At 52.6% G+C, this 16735-nt stretch overlaps 1 protein-coding gene across 6 annotated transcripts in view; it reads right to left on the reverse strand.

Annotated features, from left to right (window-relative positions):
• The window catches only part of TLE3 (TLE family member 3, transcriptional corepressor), a gene marked incomplete at both ends in the record, with an annotated part of 46379 nt that overhangs the window by 10284 nt on the left and 19360 nt on the right, over nt 1–16735 (reverse strand). For 5 of the 6 annotated variants that reach the window (XM_080691070.1, XM_080691069.1, XM_080691067.1 and 2 more), the window contains 4 exons: nt 3211–3227; nt 4666–4870; nt 12611–12685; nt 14720–14782. In XM_080691070.1, coding sequence (XP_080547196.1) covers nt 3211–3227; nt 4666–4870; nt 12611–12685; nt 14720–14782 — 360 coding nt within the window. Of the gene's footprint in view, nt 1–3210; nt 3228–4665; nt 4871–12580; nt 12686–14719; nt 14783–16735 lie in introns of all 6 variants that reach the window. The other variant, XM_080691065.1, reaches the window with a different exon arrangement.

The raw sequence follows: 16735 nt of genomic DNA on the forward strand, positions 1-16735 counted from the left end.
GGCCTGCCACACTTATTTGCTCAAAGGAAGGATGAGGAAGATTGGCCACTGGGCCTCGAAGGCTGGATCTGAGCCAACAGACAGGACCACACACAACCCTGCACCATGAGCCCACAGGGATGGGGAGACGGGTGGGGAGGAAGCATCCTAAACATGGACACCAACTGGGGACAGCCTACTTGGAGACACATCAGGGTCAACAAAAACCCCAACATCACAAATCGTCTCCCCCTGAAAGACAGGCAACACACAGGGCAGCAGGAGGCGAGCCTTGTGTTAGAAAGCAGGGGCTCAGAAAGGCTGCAGAACGTGCCTTGAGCAGGTCATCCAGCAGGAGGTAACACCAATAAACCCCCAGCACTTCTGGCAGGGAAGAGGCGTTTTCTTTCAACTAGAGCAAGGGACAATGGGAATCCTTGGGGATTGCAATCCTGAGCTGAGGCAGGAAAAGCGTGGCAGGCAGGCCTGGGAATGGAGTAGTCCTGGGAGCCCGGAGGCCTAGCTTGTCCTGTAGCTGTTAGCAGGAAGCCACTGGCAGGGAGGGACTGATGCCCCTTGGGCTACTGCTGAGGTTTACTCCTTCTAAGAACACAAACTATCTACACCTTTTCTCTCTCTCTCTCTCTCTCTCTCTCTCTCTCTCTCTCTCCCATCTACCATTTTCTGAGCATCCACACTAGGTCAGGCCTGGCACTATATGCCAGGGGGTGGCAGAATGAACGAGACAAGCTCCTGCCTGGCATGCGCTCATAGTCTAGCTATAGTAAAGAAAATGGCCAGCTGGGCCACAGCCCCAGGCAATGCAGACACGATGCTGGGGTCATGTGGGGACATCGGGAGGCATCTTTTCAGAAGGAAGGGCATCAAAGGCCAGCGGGATGAGCCTCGCTCTCCTCTCCCTCTTTTGCTGGAGGCCAATGCTGGCCCAGGGGCAAGGGTTGCTGGGAGGGAACAGGCAGGGCAGCCGGCGGGCGGTGTTTGGGGGACGGCGCAGGAGCCAGCCGCAGAACTTAATTTCCTTTCCTAAGCCGGTTTCTGGGCAGCCCTTCCCTGCCAAGTTTCTGCCTGAAGCAAATTAAAATGGCAGAGTTATCAAGCCTTGAAGAAAAAAATGGAGGTCATAATGGAACTGCAGCTCAACCTTCCCACAGCCGCACGGAGCGGCTGCGATGCGCGCACAGCCGCAATTCAATTAGCTGCTGCAAGCGCGGGCAGAAAAATCACCGTCATTTCATTTCCTCCGATGGTGGCGGCCACCCCGTGCTAAGCAGAAATGCTTCCAGCCCCCTCGGGCTGGCCGCCCCTTGCAGGCGGACGGGCGGGTGCAGAGGAGGGGGGCGTGCGGTTGCTCGTGTTTCTCCCCGCGACCCGGTGCGTGGCTCCGGAGAACAGCGAGCTCTTTCTTCTCATGCAGTCAGGCTGAAAACCCTTGCCGCTACCGGAGAGTCATGTCAGGCATTTAGCGGCATCGATCCAGCCCGCCTCTGGCTGGCAGGCGGCCAAAAACCTAAGTATTTTTTATTGCTTCGGCTAGGCAAGGAAATATGAATGAAGCTACCTCTAATTGGACTCCAGACTAACCCCTCTGGGACAGCTTCCAGCCCTTCCTCCCCTGCCCCCCTCCCACTCTGACACAGCCCTGTCCTTCCTGCCCTAGGCCTCATCTGTTGACAACCTGGCTTCCAAAGGCTCATTACTTCAGTCTACACCCTCCACTGCCGCTGCCGCCGCCGCCACATGCGCACAGCTCACGGCCAGGCTCCACCAGGCCCAGCCCCAGTCCAGGATGGCATCTGATTCATCCCATTCCCCTTCCGGGGGCCCACATGTGGCCCCCATGCTCTGGGAGCCCAGCGTGCACCCCTGTCAGCAAACACTATAGAGAGAGTTCAGCTCCTTGCGGGAGGTCCCTGTTCCCCAGGCGGTCTGCACCCAGGTGCAGATTAAGGAGTCTTTCTGGCAGAGCCAAGAAGCCAGCTGGGCAGGAATTATCCCCCTGGGACACATAAAGAAACTGAGGCTCAGAGAGACCACGAGAGTCATCCCAGGTCTCAATGAAGCTGGAAGGAGAGTTAAGCCCAAAGGTGTCAAGGCAGCCTGACTTCTATCAAGCAAACTGCCTCTCCAAAAGAGCCACTGTTGGAGGATCAACAGTAAAGCAATCAAAATGGATTTTCAGCTTCATTTATTTCTTTCGTCCCTACCTAGCCATTCCCGGGCCCAAATGCGGACCTGAATTTCTGAGCACATAGGCAGGGTGAGAGGAAATGGCCGTGTTCTTTCTAATGGGAGGTCTGAAAGCTCCACCTGGGTGCAGGGAGGGCCAGGAGGGGACGGTGGGTCTGGATGGAGGAAGCTGCCCAAGGAGGCTGCTGTCTCGATGGCTGGTTGACTGTCTGGCCTTCCAAGTCCTACTTAACACGAGGTCAGAACCAAAGCCATCCCGACAGATCAGATGGCCCCAGATTGGAGGCTGGCGATGAATAAAATAGCTTTGCTAATCGCTGGAGGATTTCTCTCTCTTTTTTTAATCAGACTCCACTGCGTTTATTCAGAAGGCTTATTCACTTGAAACAGAACCTCAGAGCCTCAGTGTGATCAGAAAGATTTACAACAAATCTCAGAGCTGGCAGACATGCAGGCGGCCTGGCCTTCATGCTTGCTTGCTAGCACTTTCTTACACCGAGTAAAAGCTCAGAACAAGGAGAAACCTCCGGCACTTGAAAGAACTGAGGAGTCAGGATCACACAGGAAGCCTCCAGCCTGTGTGACCGCTAAGAACCCCGGTCCATGACTGGGTCCTTGGTTGACCTAGGACTGGTCGGCTGGCCTCCCTGGCCAATCGCTCCATACAGTGGAGGCCTCATTTAGCCGAGCTCTTAATTTGGTAAATGGACCCAAAGCCTGGAGGGATGGAGGACTTTCATACTGAAGGCTACTCTCAACAGAAACTCCTATTTTATGACTCTATCTCTTTCCACCAGGAAAGGGGTATTGTTGCCAGCATATAAGCAATGAAGCCAGGTCTCCCATACACACACAACAAAAAACCCTCAGCTCAGTCCACAGAGCAGACTGAGGACCCTGAGGCTGGGGTTGAATCCAGTTCTGGGAATGGGCCTCCATGCCAGGAGCTCCTCAGTCCCTCCCCTTCCCATTCCAGCACCCTCAAAATACCCGTACAGGATCAGACAGACCACCGACACTTACCGTGCTGGATTCTCTCTCTTCAGGGAAGGAAAGCCAGGACAGGAGGAAGGTCAGGACCCCCAAGAAAAGGGACAAAAAAGAAAGGAAAAGGGTCAGTTTCCTTAGTCCAACTGGCTTTTTATGGGATTCGCTAAAACCATTTCATTGCCTGGTTATTCTCTGGGAATAAGCTAAGGCAGGGCGCTTAGGTGATGATTCTCAGTTTGGAAATTATGCCAATTTCAGTGCCCTGCCCCCACCAGTCCCCTAGGGCAAGTCAGGGGAGGCCATCAGCCTAGTCTCCCTGGCACGCCAGAAGGGTACCAGTTTATTCTTTAACCAGCTAGGTTTTTAAAGTCTCAAGCTTGGGAAGGATCATGATATGTCAAACACTGCTAGAATCTGGGAGTTGAGAACAGTATTGTAAAAAAAATATACGTATTTGGGGAGTTTTCTGTTTTGTCTTTTTAATTAACACAGTTCTCTGTTTCTTTGCCAAGATGACCCTGGAAGCTGGAGCCTGATTATTTGCCCAGCTAAGCAGCAGCTCCTCATTCTCCTGTCGGCTGTGGAAGCCCATCTTCCTCTGCCAAGGACCATTCTGCTATGGGAACAAAAAGCCTGGCCTCTGGTTCCTGGGACACGGCCCATGCCAGGACAGGATGGTGACACTTGAAGCCCCTGGGCCCAGGGAACTTGAAAGGCAAAGGCAAACTAGCCCAGTAAGTAGGTGCGGGCAGGGTGTGCGAGCTGGCAACTTTTACAGTGGGTCTGCCGGGGAGTGGAGCCCTTTCCTCTCCTGATCTGATGCCCTTGAGCTCCCTGGTCCTCATGGTAAGGGCCTGGGTAAAGCGCTGGGGTGGGGGGTGGGGCTTCTATGCTAATCATCCCCTGCCGGAATGTACTCCCCACCTCCACTTAAACGTGGTCAGCCAATAAATCTTGACTTGAACGCCGCTTATGGACTGCGTTCTGAAGCTTCTGCACTGGTGAGACACGGCAGCTTAGGAAAACACCCAGAAACGCGCCCTTTGTCCTCAGGGAATGGGCAATCTTGGTGAGGACAAACCATTTTCCAGGGATAGAACATAAAGGGGTAGTAACAAAGGGCTGTCTTGTGGCCTTAATTCTTTAGCTCTTATGGAAATTTGAAAAAGGCCCCAGAGTCTGACCAGGAAGGCACCGTGAAGGAGAGGGGCTGGGCTGGCCCTTGAGGACAGGCAGGGGCGCTGCTAGGAAGACGGGGGGTACCCCGGATGAATGGGTAGCTATCTCCCAGGGCATGGACACCAGGCACAAATTGGATTGGGGCATGGGAAAGAATGGGGGCCTGGTTTTCATGTACCAGGGATTCAACAGATGGCTCCAAATGGTTGGCCAATTTTTGGTCTTGGAGAAATGGCATTTACCATGCCCACTCACTCTGGGGTTCACGGGCACCCAGCCCAGCCCAGCCGTCCCCAGCTCAAATCGCACCTCTGTGATCAAGTTCATGGTGGTTCTTCTCGTCCTTCACCGCCAAGTGGGCCTGGCTGCCCAGGGCACCGAGGGCCAGCAGCCCCGAGTTGCTCCCCGTCACTGGGGGGATTCCAGGAGGCTGGAGACCTGATGGGTGGGGTGGCAGCTGGACTGGGGGGCCATGGGTGGCATGGGAGAGGTGCTGCGCCTGGAGCTGCTGCTGCTGCAATGAAGTTGGTGATGAGCATGGCCGAGTGGGACCGGGCGTGGACAAGACCCCCACACAGCCTTTGCCCCAGCTCAGCACACAAGCTCGGCTCGCCAGAGGAGATCTGTTAATGGACTGCAATTTAAATATACGATTTATGTCTTCAGGAGCCTCAGCCCACACCCATTTCAGGACATAATTTCTCAATATTTGCTTCCAAGCCCAGGATAAATAATGCATGCATTTATAAAACCACACAGTCATCAGGGCTCCCTCTCAGTTGAGGGGAATCCATTTGTAATCTCAGAGCTCATGCGTACATGCCTTCAACATTAGCAGCCAGAGCCCCCCAGCTGAAGCTGCCTCTTGGGGAAGACTCCCTAAGTCCCAAGAACCCCAAGCCTGGCTTATTACAGAGCCAGGGTGGGGCAGGCCACAGCAGAGAAGTGCCATGAGCCAATGAGCTGGAGGCCCCTGGAATGAGTGGTGCGCTTGGCCACAGACAGGCAGGGGGGCCTTGGGAACAGCAGAGAGTTTGCCAATAGATGGATGAGGATTTGAATCCCAGCTCTGGCGCTTACTAGCCGTGAGGCCTTGGGCAGGTTACTTCAACTCCCCGGACCTCAAATTTCTTCATCTGTGAAATGGGGAAAGTAGCACCTGACACAAAGGATTACGGTGCCATGTGTGCGTGGAGCTTAGGGCATACAACCACTGTGCGTGAAGCATCAGGTCAGCAGCTAGCCTTGACCTAGAGTTTACAATGGCTACCCTCTGCTCTAAGAACCAGACAGACATCAACAATTCTCTCTCCTTTCCACCCTCAATCCACTACTATGCTCCCTCAGGTCCAAACGTCAGCCTCAGGGCTACTCATCCCCTCCCTCTCCCACAGCCAAGCAATGATCTTGGACCAGCTTAGGCAACCTCTGTACTTTCCCATCAACCACAGCTGACTATCCCTTAGTATTATTAAGACTGTGCCAAGAGCCATGGGCATTGAAGAGCAGGTTATACAGAGCCAAGTATTTCTTAGGCGTGCCTGGGACCTTAGGAATACTTGGGAATTCACCTATACACACATCTTTCTCCTTAACTAGCACAAGAGATGGGAACCAGCGCTTACTGAATGCCTGTGTGAATGCCCAGGCAACCTCCAATCCTTCCAATCACCTGGCACAGAAGGGGCTGTGCCTACTTAACAGGTGGCAAAAGGATGACTAGGGGGCTGGAGTGGGCAGCTGTAATTGGCTCAAGTCCCGCCACTACTAAGTGGGATTTGGACTCAAATTTGTTAATCACCAACCTCATCCAAAGAGTGAGTACTCCTGAAGATCTAACAAGCTCCAAGACCCTGCTGTGTACTCCAGGAGCTTGCTGCTATGTGAAATGGCTTTCTGCACACTGCAGACACACAAAGGGGCACGAGGAAGGCTTACAAGTCAAGGGTCAAACCACTTTCCCCAAGTAAGCTGCCAACTACTCAACTGGCTCCATACCAAAGTTAAGAAGCCATGGCAGTCCAGGTCCTGGAGGGCCCCATTGCTCAGCTCCGGGTGAAGGATGGCACCTGAAGCCATAGCTCAGGACCAGAAGTGCACCTCTGGGAGGTCTGCTGCCAGGTGTTCGAGGAGGTTACCCCTGGGTCCTGGTCCTAGGTAGTCTGACCTACTTCTTAAGACTACGACCCCAGATTTGCCCCAGACTCTGTCGCAGAAACAAAACTTAAGTTGGCCCTTGGAGTCAGGATCCCAGGAGCCCTAGGCAGGCATCCAACCTTCCCAGTTGATCAAAAGAGATTCCTCTAAGATGGGAAGTATATTTTATTACAAAAACAATATTTGTGCATTAGAAGAAAATACTAAAAATAAGTGGAGATTTTAAAGTTTTTTAAATTGCCCTTTGATCCCACCCTTGAAGACTCCAATGTTACTGTCTAGATTTGACTTTATAAAACTCCACACATTTTAAATGTAAATCTAAACAAATGGTCACAACCATACAGCTATAATCTGATTTTAACGTAGGTCTTCTGAAGAATTCAGCCTGTCTTTTTGAGTGACTATTTATTTAGCATTCCCTGGTATGGGTGGACTATCCAACTTTATCTGGAGACCCAGTTCTGAATCTGCCATGGAGCCCCTTTGGTTTTAAACCTGGAGACGACCATTCTTCCGATGACAACCACTTCATAAAATCCCAGAAACCAAGAGTGGACACATCGAATCCACTTTTCAGAGTACAGAACCAAGCAGATCCCTTGAGGAAGAGACACACGGCTTTGCTGGCTGTGAACATGGCTAACTCTGTCCAGTCATGACTCAGGGTAGAGCCAAACTTACAGAAGACAGGTACCCAGGGAAAGACCTAGTAGTTCAACAGTCCCAACTCAACTTTGCCCAGTCCAAATGACACCTCCTCTGGACACTCTCCCCATCCTCCTGGTCACAACAAAGGTCTCCCTACTGAGAGTTCTAAGAGCCTAGACTCTGGAGCCAGACAGCCTGAGGTCGACTTCCATTTCTATCTTTTATCAGTGACGAGTTCTTGGTGGAGTCAGCTGACCTTTCTGGGCCCAGCTTCCTCATCTGACACATGAACATCAAAGTGGATGTTCATCTCTTCAAGTTGTGCAAGGATCATGCGCATTACTGCACGCAGAAACAAAGCAGGTACCAGAGCAATGTTAGCAGACTTGATGAATGGGTCACAGACACAAGCATCCCTTTCATCCTGGCGCGTGATTCATGACTTATAGTTTCCAGGATGATGGGGCCTTTGTCTTAAGCATCCCAGCATTCTAGCAGTGTCTGGCAGGATTCCTCTGTGTGAACAAGTAAAATGTTGTAAAAGGTATAAATGGAGAGGCTGAGAAGTCCGCAGACGTACTTTGCAAAGGTAGGACTGATGGCCTCCCCGATTGGTGCCTCCTGAGGTCCAATGAGAGGCAGCTAGAGCTGTTAGCTAGAAAGAGTAGCAGCAGGCTAGTGGGGTGCCTTGCTTCCCCAGAACATGAACCAGGGAGCCACCACCAGAAACCTGGAACAAAGGCGGCAGCAGCTCCACAGCAAACAGTGGCTTTCAAAGCTACTGAGCTTCTGGGAGCGAGACAATACTTTTCTGCCTCTGTGTCTTGGGGCGCAACATAACCTTTGAGCAGAGGAAAGGAATCTTCTGTGCACAACTGAAGAGTCATCTTCAAGGCAAACTACCCTGCACAGCCAGAATGGCCCATGGCCTCCCCTGGGGTGATGTGAAAAAAGTCAGGACTAGCCCAGCAGACTCTGAGCTGCAGGGTCAGACAAGGCAGACAGGCTGTGAGCCTCCAGCAAGGCTCACAGTTCCCATACAGGTGAAGCAAGCTTTCCCCCAGATTGGGTGGGGTAGGGGCTGCTGGTAATGATCTGCCTTGACCCTCCATCTCTGCCACAGTTGGAGCCCTGGGAGGTAGGCAGGGCAGAACCATCCCCAGGCTGTATTTGTCCCCTATAACGCGTCCTCTGGCCTTAGAGTGAGAGGATGCTGGTTTTGGCTGGGACCTTTCTCCACGCAGAGATGGCATCGATTCCACAGGCTGAGCCCGCCTGCCTCCACTTCCGTCCCTACTCCAAAAGAGGGGCTAGGAGCCTGGAACCCAGAGTTTTTGAATCCTCCTTCCTCCTTGGACATTTCATGCGGGAATACCAACCTCTGAGATTGTGCCTCCTGGAGCACGTGAGAGCCCTCTGCACCTGCGTCAGGTGCCCGGCCTGGACCCGGTGGGTATGGCCCCCACAGGAGAGGCTGAAGGGCCATCTTGCCTGCAGACTGTGTAACTGGATTATGCCTCTCACACTTTACGCCTCTGCTAGCTGATTTAATGCTTCATTTCTGAGGTTTGTGATTTAGGTTAAACTTAGCGAAGTTGTCTAACCGCTTTATTTTCAAAGCCAAACTGGCCTAAGACTCTCACCAAAGGAAGAAAAGGCAGGGTCCTAATGTGAAAAGTGAACACCTTGAGCTTCCCAGAAGGGCCAGGCCTCTGACTGTTCTTCTCTTGCCGGTAGCTTGGTGGGCACCACGGCTGCACATGGAATCAAGCTCAAAACAACCCATTATCCCCACTTCAGAGAGGGGCAACAGGCTCCAGGGGCTGCAGGACTGCAATAAGCCAGCAGCAACCAGAGTCGGGACCCAAACCTGCCTGGCCCCGCTGTGCCCCAGCTGCCCGGCTGGGAGAAACTGGTAGACTTAAGGCACAGTCTCCTAACTATCCCTCCCCAACCCCGTAAAACTCGACCAACTGACTCCAGCTCACCAGCACCGCTGTCATGGACGCAAAGACCTCAGGTGTGGCTTCAGGGTGCCTTCTATAGTTTGTGACAAGCCACTGCCTCCCTCTTCCTCTCAAGTCAATGCTTTACAATCTCTCTTCCACTAATAATTCCTCAGAGAATGCAGATCAAATTGTCTGTGGGCAAGTAGGCAAGAGCTTCTCCACCTCCCAGTGCAAAAGACCTTGACCCACCATAGAGCACCATGAAAAGTAGGTTCTCAATGCGGTGGACACATTAGCTCCCAGGATCTGGGATGGCCGCCTGCTCGTGCTGAGGAATCTTATCCTTCTAAGGATTCTTCTATAATGTGGATCCCAGGAGAAGGGCTTGCGATGGTAACAGGTCTACAGTGGAGTCTTGCCAAGCCCCAAAGAGAAGAGAGACTACCTTTGGGCCTTCCGTCCCCCAGGTGGACACGCATTCCTTGTGGACCTGCTTGGCCGTAAGCCTGGCTCCTTCCAGCTCTCCTTCCCGCTCCTCTCCGTACACACCACCCTGACCTTGGACCCAGAAAGTGTCTAATCCCAGTAAATATGACACTGGCTACATCTATATCAGGCTACGTATATATTAACTCAGACTCCTTCAACTCCATGCGCAAGGGGAGGCCAAAAAACCTACTGGAGTAGACTCCTGAACACTTGCCTAGTCCTTCTCCATCTTTTCATAAGTGGGGAAACTGAGGCCTGGAAGAAGGAACAGAGTGACTTGCCCAAAGTCCTGCTAACCCCTTAACCAAGTTGCCCGCCTATGTCTCCTTCCAGAGTGACGAATCCCACAGTGCCTGTGAGTAGCCACCGGCTGCCACCTAGAAGCCCAGGTGGGCCTGGGCGCCTGCCCTTCTGCTGTCTATCCTCTGCCCTCCGCCCCCCACGTGCTTCCCCCCTTCACTTTCCAGAGGCAGCTCAGCGGCGTGCCTGCCTTCCTCTCTCCTCCAGGAGGAGATAAAAGCCGCCCTGACTAGATTAGCGGCCTCCTTCGCTGGAGTGCAGTCAAGCACGGCTCCCAGCCGGAGTGTGCCTCAGCTGTCCATAATTCCTGCCTGTGAGGCTCCGTCAGGCACAGCGATTAGACGGCTGCCTGCTTAATGACAGGGGGATGGCTGCATTCACTCAGAGCCCGAGAAGCAATTACCTTGAAAATGGGGGTCACAGGCCCCACTCGTCGGCTTTAATTGAATTCCAATATCTGCCTCCAGCTGCCTTGACCTAACTTGTAGCTTCCTAAATACTACTTAAAGGAAGTGGAGCTAATCCACAACCCATGCTTCTTCCCCAACTTTACCCCTTTCTTAAAACTTTAAAAAAAAAAAAAAGATTTTCATAAGAGGATTTTAATTCCAAAGGAGGAGACAGAGGGAGAGCAGGGGCCTCGGTATAGGATGGAAGAACTCGGCCTGGAAACCTGGAGAAGAGGCCTGAAAGGGGATGAGGATGAGGATCAGAGGAGTTTCAGAGGAGAGAACCACCGGGCTAGGAGCTGCTCATAGAGGACACCACCTGCCCACCGGGCTGCACCGGGCAGGTGGAAGAGCCCTGGGTCTTGGACCTGGCCTGGATACTAAACATCTCTACAAGCAAGGCCATCAGGTTAGGTCAGTGGTTCTCCACCAGGGGCCTCTTTGCCCCCCCCGCCCCCCGCCGAGACAACAGCAACGTCCAGGAACATTTCTGGGTACAACAAGTACGTGCATTGGGGCCGCTCTGCAAACCCGGGGTTATGGGCCTGGGACGCTGCTCGACATCCTACAAGGCACAGGACAACAAAGACTTATCCGGTCCTAGGTTTTAACTGTGTTGAGGTCAAAATGATCACTGAAGATATTTCAAACTCTGATTTCTTCTCTGGGGTATGCTGCCTTCGAGCATCAGAGCCTCCCTCCTCGAGTGCCTGTCTGCACACTCCTTGCCCCTCCCACACAGTGGGTGAGGGTCTTCTACTCTTCTTCAGCACTGCCAGGATCCAAAGCAGACTCGAGCTTCCATCCCCTCACCCCCAGCAGCGCCAGCAGCTTGTCCAAGGGCAGCTGCCTTCACCAAAGGTCTCCGTCACCAGCCTGGGTCTCCCCGATGCAAGACAGGGGATCGGGATCCACAGGCATTGCCCTGTTGTGCTGACTCTGAACTTCTGGCAATCCTGGTAGAAGCTGGGAAAGACCAGATAGATGAGCTGGTCCAACATCTCCTTTTACAGACACAGAACTGAGGCCCCAGGAAGAGAAAGGACCCACCCAAGGTCACAGAGGGAAAAACCGTGACTCAAAACACGGGCCTCCGGTTTCTGCCTCACACTGAAAAGCCAAGAGTCACCGTTTATTCTCCTAAGCAGAAGAGAATCCCAGGCCTTCTGTTCTACCTTGAAATGATGACTTCACATAAAAACAGAAAGAGGAATAATGAAGACCAGTGTCCCAAAAAATGCTAAGATTAAGGGACCTCAGCCAGACAGCCCACTGCTCTTCCGGCCTATACTTCAGAATGATCTGAAAGACTTCAGGAACACACATTCCCAACCCCAACCGCAGATCTCCAGAAAAGAACTGTGGGGCAATTGCCCTGGAATCTGTTTCCAGAAGCTGCCTGGGGGATGTCGGCTGGGCTGTCTGCAGATGGGATGGGAGACAGTGGTCCCACTTACCCCCTTTGTTTTAGGGGACAGAAGGTAAATAGATACAGCCAAAAGTCACACTAAAAGAACTGCTGTTCCTCAGGTGTTTATCTTAAAATATCCTTAGCCTCACACCAAAGACACAAAGCAGGAGAAGGATGCTATTTGCAGCCAAGAAACGCACTAAAGATGTGAGCCAGGCAGGGCTGCTGCAGGGGAGAGATCTGGCTTCCTTTTCTGGAGCGAGCAGACCTTACAGAGCACTCTTGGACGTATAATCCCCCACGTCCAGGTGAGAAGGGGCTTCTACATGGACCTGGCTAGGTACCCCTTTTGGAATTCACAAGGGCTGAGGATGGCCATGCAGCTCAGCGTTGTGGTACAGCAAGACCCAAAAACCAAATTCCACAGCACGGTACACATCAACAGTTCAGCAGAGACAGTTCTGACCCCAGGTGGCCGAAGAAGGGCAGACCTCTGCCAGGAAGTGGCAGCCAGGCCCCGGGGGAGGCATGAGGTGGCCGCCCATCACTGATCAGCCAGCCTGGCCTCAAGGGTGATCCCAGGCCCCACCCTCCTCCACGGCAGGGGCACCGAGGCCAAGGTGTTCAGAGGTGGGCATGAGGCATGCCTTTAATTTAGAGACTGGAAGGAACTGGGAAGCCACGGGAGCCAGGGAGAGATCCTAACCCAGGGGACATTTGGAAGCCGGAGCCCTGGGGCCGCCATTCTTTAAGGCCAGCTAAGGTCAGGGTCCATCTCTGGTTATGGTAAATGAGAGGAAATAAAGGGCTATACACACGGTGAGAGGCAGATTGGGGAGTCCACGTACCCCGATGATGGCGTTCAGCTCCGTCATGGTGACCTGCTTGGCACGTTCTACCGCCTGGGCCACCTGCTGCTGGTGCTGGAGGGAAGAGACGTGGTTCAATGTGGCCATGCTTCCTGACAGAGAGGCCGTGGCCAGGCTGCAGACCACAGGAGCAGCCTTGCAGGGCACAGCCCCCCCGGAACGAGACCCACTAAACTGGCCCAGGGCACGGGAGGAAGGGGAGCAGGGGAGAGTACTTTGTCCTTTAAACCTTTCAAATAAACATGCGTTATTTTTAATCACCAAAACTTCCTTTTAATTGCCTTAGATTTTTCACGCCAAAAGACTGGCTACTAGCCAACCATCTCCATTTACCGACCCATATAAAAACTTTTGTTTCATGCAATTTGAGTAGGAACTGAATATTGCATATTACAGAATAATTGATGTTATTACTAATTACTGGTACTAAACACAGTACCAATATGGTATTCATGTACGAGGGTGTCCCCATTTTAAGATTTACAGTAGTTAGTGGTAATTGTTAGGATGTATGCAATTTACACTTAAAGGATTCAGGAAAAGGTACATTTTGTGTGTGTGTGTGTGTGTGTGTGTGTGTGTGTGTGTGTGTGTGGTACTGGGGGTACCCAGGGACTTTTCTACTTCTAGGCTATACTCCCAGACCTATTTTATTTTTTATTTGGAAACAGGGTCTCACTAAGTTGCTGAGAGCCTCACTAAGTAGCTGAGGCTGTCTTTGAACCTGTGTGATCCTCCTGTCTCAGCCTCCCAAGCACAGGGATTATAAGCGCGCACTACCACGCCCGGCAAGTGTATGTATTTTGATGTACCCAGTCCATTGCTATCATTAGAGAACACAAAGTATGTGCCTCTTACCAAAGATAAAATAGCAAAATAAACTCTAATATAAACCATGGATTCCTTCCTTCCTTCCTTCCTTCCTTCCTTCCTTCCTTCCTTCCTTCCTTCCGTCTTTGTGGTACTGAGGATTGACCCGGGTGGCAGTCTACTTCTGAGCTATACCTCCAGCCCTATTTTTAATTTTCATTTTTGAAACAGGGTCTCACTACTTGCTAAAGTTATCCTCAAACCTGTGATCCTCCTGTCTCAGCCTCCCAAGTCTTAAGATTACAGGTGTGTGCCACCAGGCCTGGCTTAAACCATGGATTTCTGAGTGGTAATGATGTGTTAATGGTAGATTCATAAATTCTAACAAATGAACTGAACCACTCCAGTGTGGGGGAAGCTATGGGATATTTCTATACTTTCCATTCAATTTTGTTAACTTAAAACTGATCTTAAAAGGCTATTATTAAAGCAATTGTTTTGCGTTATTCCCCTCGGCCTCGGGGCAGTGTAAGCCACAGGCACTGCTTTACTCTCCCAGGACATTGCCTTATCTGACTCTCATAGTAATCCATTCATCTTGGTCCCCACCCTGCCTTGGAGGCCCAGGTCTCCACCAAAGAGAAGGGGGGATGGAGAGAAGGCCCTGCCCCAGCTGGGGTGAAATTTCCTAGACAGAACGGGCCCAGTATGGCCAGCCCACCTGTCTGCCCTACGCCTAGAGGCCTCCTTGGAGATGTGCACTTGAATCAGCCTCTTGTCCTGGCCCCTGCTTCTCTGGGGTCCTTGGAAGGTCTGCTTCTACCTGAAGGGACCTGCCTCTGGGAAGGCACGCTGTACTGGGGGCCAAGGTCCCCTCTGGGTTGGTTCCCCACACAGGGTCAGGCCCTTGCCACTGAATGGCCAGCCTTGATTGTTCCTAGAAGTGGGGATGGGACACAGGAAAACAGAGGTTGGATGCTGTCTGGATAGGACAGCGGACACACTGTCATTATTGTGATTATTATAGTCACAGCAGGCCGGAACCCACTTCCCTGGACTCAGCCAGAGCCAGAGGACAGTTTCTACCAGCAAAAGGAGCAAATGGCCCCTCTCATGTGGGCCCTTGTCCTTGGAGCAGCAGAAGAAGGCTCTGTAAATCCCCTGGTGTGCTTGGGTCCGTAGGAATGCACAAGGCGGGGGCTTGGCCTGCAGGGAGACCCAGCTGGCCACTGAACAGGCTTGGAAAGAATAGCAAGAAACAGTGAGAGAAGGCCTTACCTCCTGCGACAGAAAAGGCATGATCTGGGCTAAAATGGTGTTCAGTCTCTTCGCGATCTCTGTCTACAAAGGAAAAGAGGCCGCGTGAGGCTGGAGCAAACATAGCAAGTCGCCAGAATACCGCAGTCAAGCGGAGTGCGAGCTCCCCCCAACCACAGCCCCCACCCTGGGGTTCCATCCCAGCTCCACAGCAGGGAGAAACCTCGCCCGCCCGCTGCCTCTGTTTGGGGTACCGCCCATTTCCCATCAAAGGTGGTTGATATGCGTGGTTCAGATCACAGCCAGCATCCTCTGCATGGGATTCCTAATTCAATCAAAGCACCCCGTCCCTACACACACACACACACACACACACACACACACACACACACACACACACAGAGTCCCAAAAACCTATTACAAGAGTGAAGCAGTTTGGCGAGGAAGGAAATGCTCTCCTCAGCGATGTCCCCAAGTTGGGGAGTGCAGCTGGGGTGGAGGAGCCCCTGGGACAGAGCTCCCAGAGGCCAGCTGCCCGTGAGAGAACAGCTTCCTGGGTCCCCCTAACTCCCCCCTTTCCACCGCCGCCTCTGCCCCACGCAAACCAACCCCTCCCCCACATACATGCCACCCAGCCTGAAATCCCACCTAATGGGATTTCACTTTTAGGGCACAGCATTGCCTTGTCTAAGAAGCTCTTGAGAGGGGTAGCATTTATTCACTGTCCCTTCATACAGGCTAACCACAGAAAAGCAGACCAGCTATCTATCTCACCGCCAACCACCCCCAGAACAGACCCCATTTAGAAAAACATCGCCTGTTCCCAGCAGGATCCTTTGTAACCCCTAGATCTCAGATCAAGAGTGGTGCTAAATGGTTAACTGCGTTCACTCAGGAAGGCCTAGAACACGCTGACAGACCACTCTCTGAACTGCTTTTCTTATCTCTTTGAGAATCCTGAGCCGCCAGGACTGAGGTCCCAGAGCTGGCTTCAAAGCTTTCAGCAGCACATAGCAATCTTTCAGAGACAAAACCATGACAACAGCCTTTAAAAATCTGTGATCATCTGCATGTCAAATGATTCTGGATGAGAAGCCCATGTGCACTTAAAGTAAAAACAATGCCGGCTAAAGCCTCCCAACAGACCCTGGACCTGGCAGCACCCCGCCCCCAGGGCAGCCTGTTCACTACGAGAGAGGGCTCTGGTTTGTGGAGAGAGCAGGCCTTGGACTATAAAGAAGCCTGATGAGCTTTTGCAGCCCTGTGTCCTGGGGCTGCAGCCACAGCCTGGGTGGCCGGGGGGGGGGGGGGGGGGGGGGGGGGGACTCCAGCCTAGAGAGCCTGCCCACTGCGGCAGGGGCAGTGGGTGGGGTGGGGATCCGGGGCAGTGGGTGGGGTGGGGACAGGGATCGCTGTGGCAGCTCTCTGTCTGGAACACTTGGAGCCTCAGGAACAGAGCCAGCGTTTCCCAGCAGGCACCACTCTGGCATTTGGAGCGGAACAATTCTTTGTTGTGAAGGGCTGTCCCTCACACCCAGACCACCTGTCAGTCACGGTCCCTACTTCCAAATCCTCCGGAGGGGAGGGGGACACTGGTGTCACAAGTTCACGAGGGCACCCACCACGCAACAGCCTTTCTCAGCCTCCATGCCATTTGGGACTTATTCTTCCTTGTGTGGGGATCTTCTGTGCATTTTTAACAGCATTCCTGACCTCTGCTCAGGAACAGCTATTGTTTATATGATAAGGGACCTGGGAAGATGACTAAGTCATGACTGTATAAACTAACCTAGGTAAAGCAGGCGGAACTGCGCTCCAGGACAGGGTCCTTTCTCACTCCTGTTTACTTTTTCACCCCCCAAATCCAGTTGAGAGTGGAGAAGGGGGATGAAGTGTAAGAGTCAGGGTTGTCGATGGCGTGTGTTCTAGCAACAGCCAGCCAGCCTGCCTCCTCACCCAGACCTGCGGAGACCAACGAGTTCACTCACACCTGCCACACGTTTATGTGCCAAATAAAAACAGAAAGATGAACTACGA

The sequence above is a fragment of the Muscardinus avellanarius genome, assembly GCF_963383645.1.
Source record: "Muscardinus avellanarius genome assembly, chromosome: 3".
NCBI classification, from domain to species: domain Eukaryota; kingdom Metazoa; phylum Chordata; class Mammalia; order Rodentia; family Gliridae; genus Muscardinus; species Muscardinus avellanarius.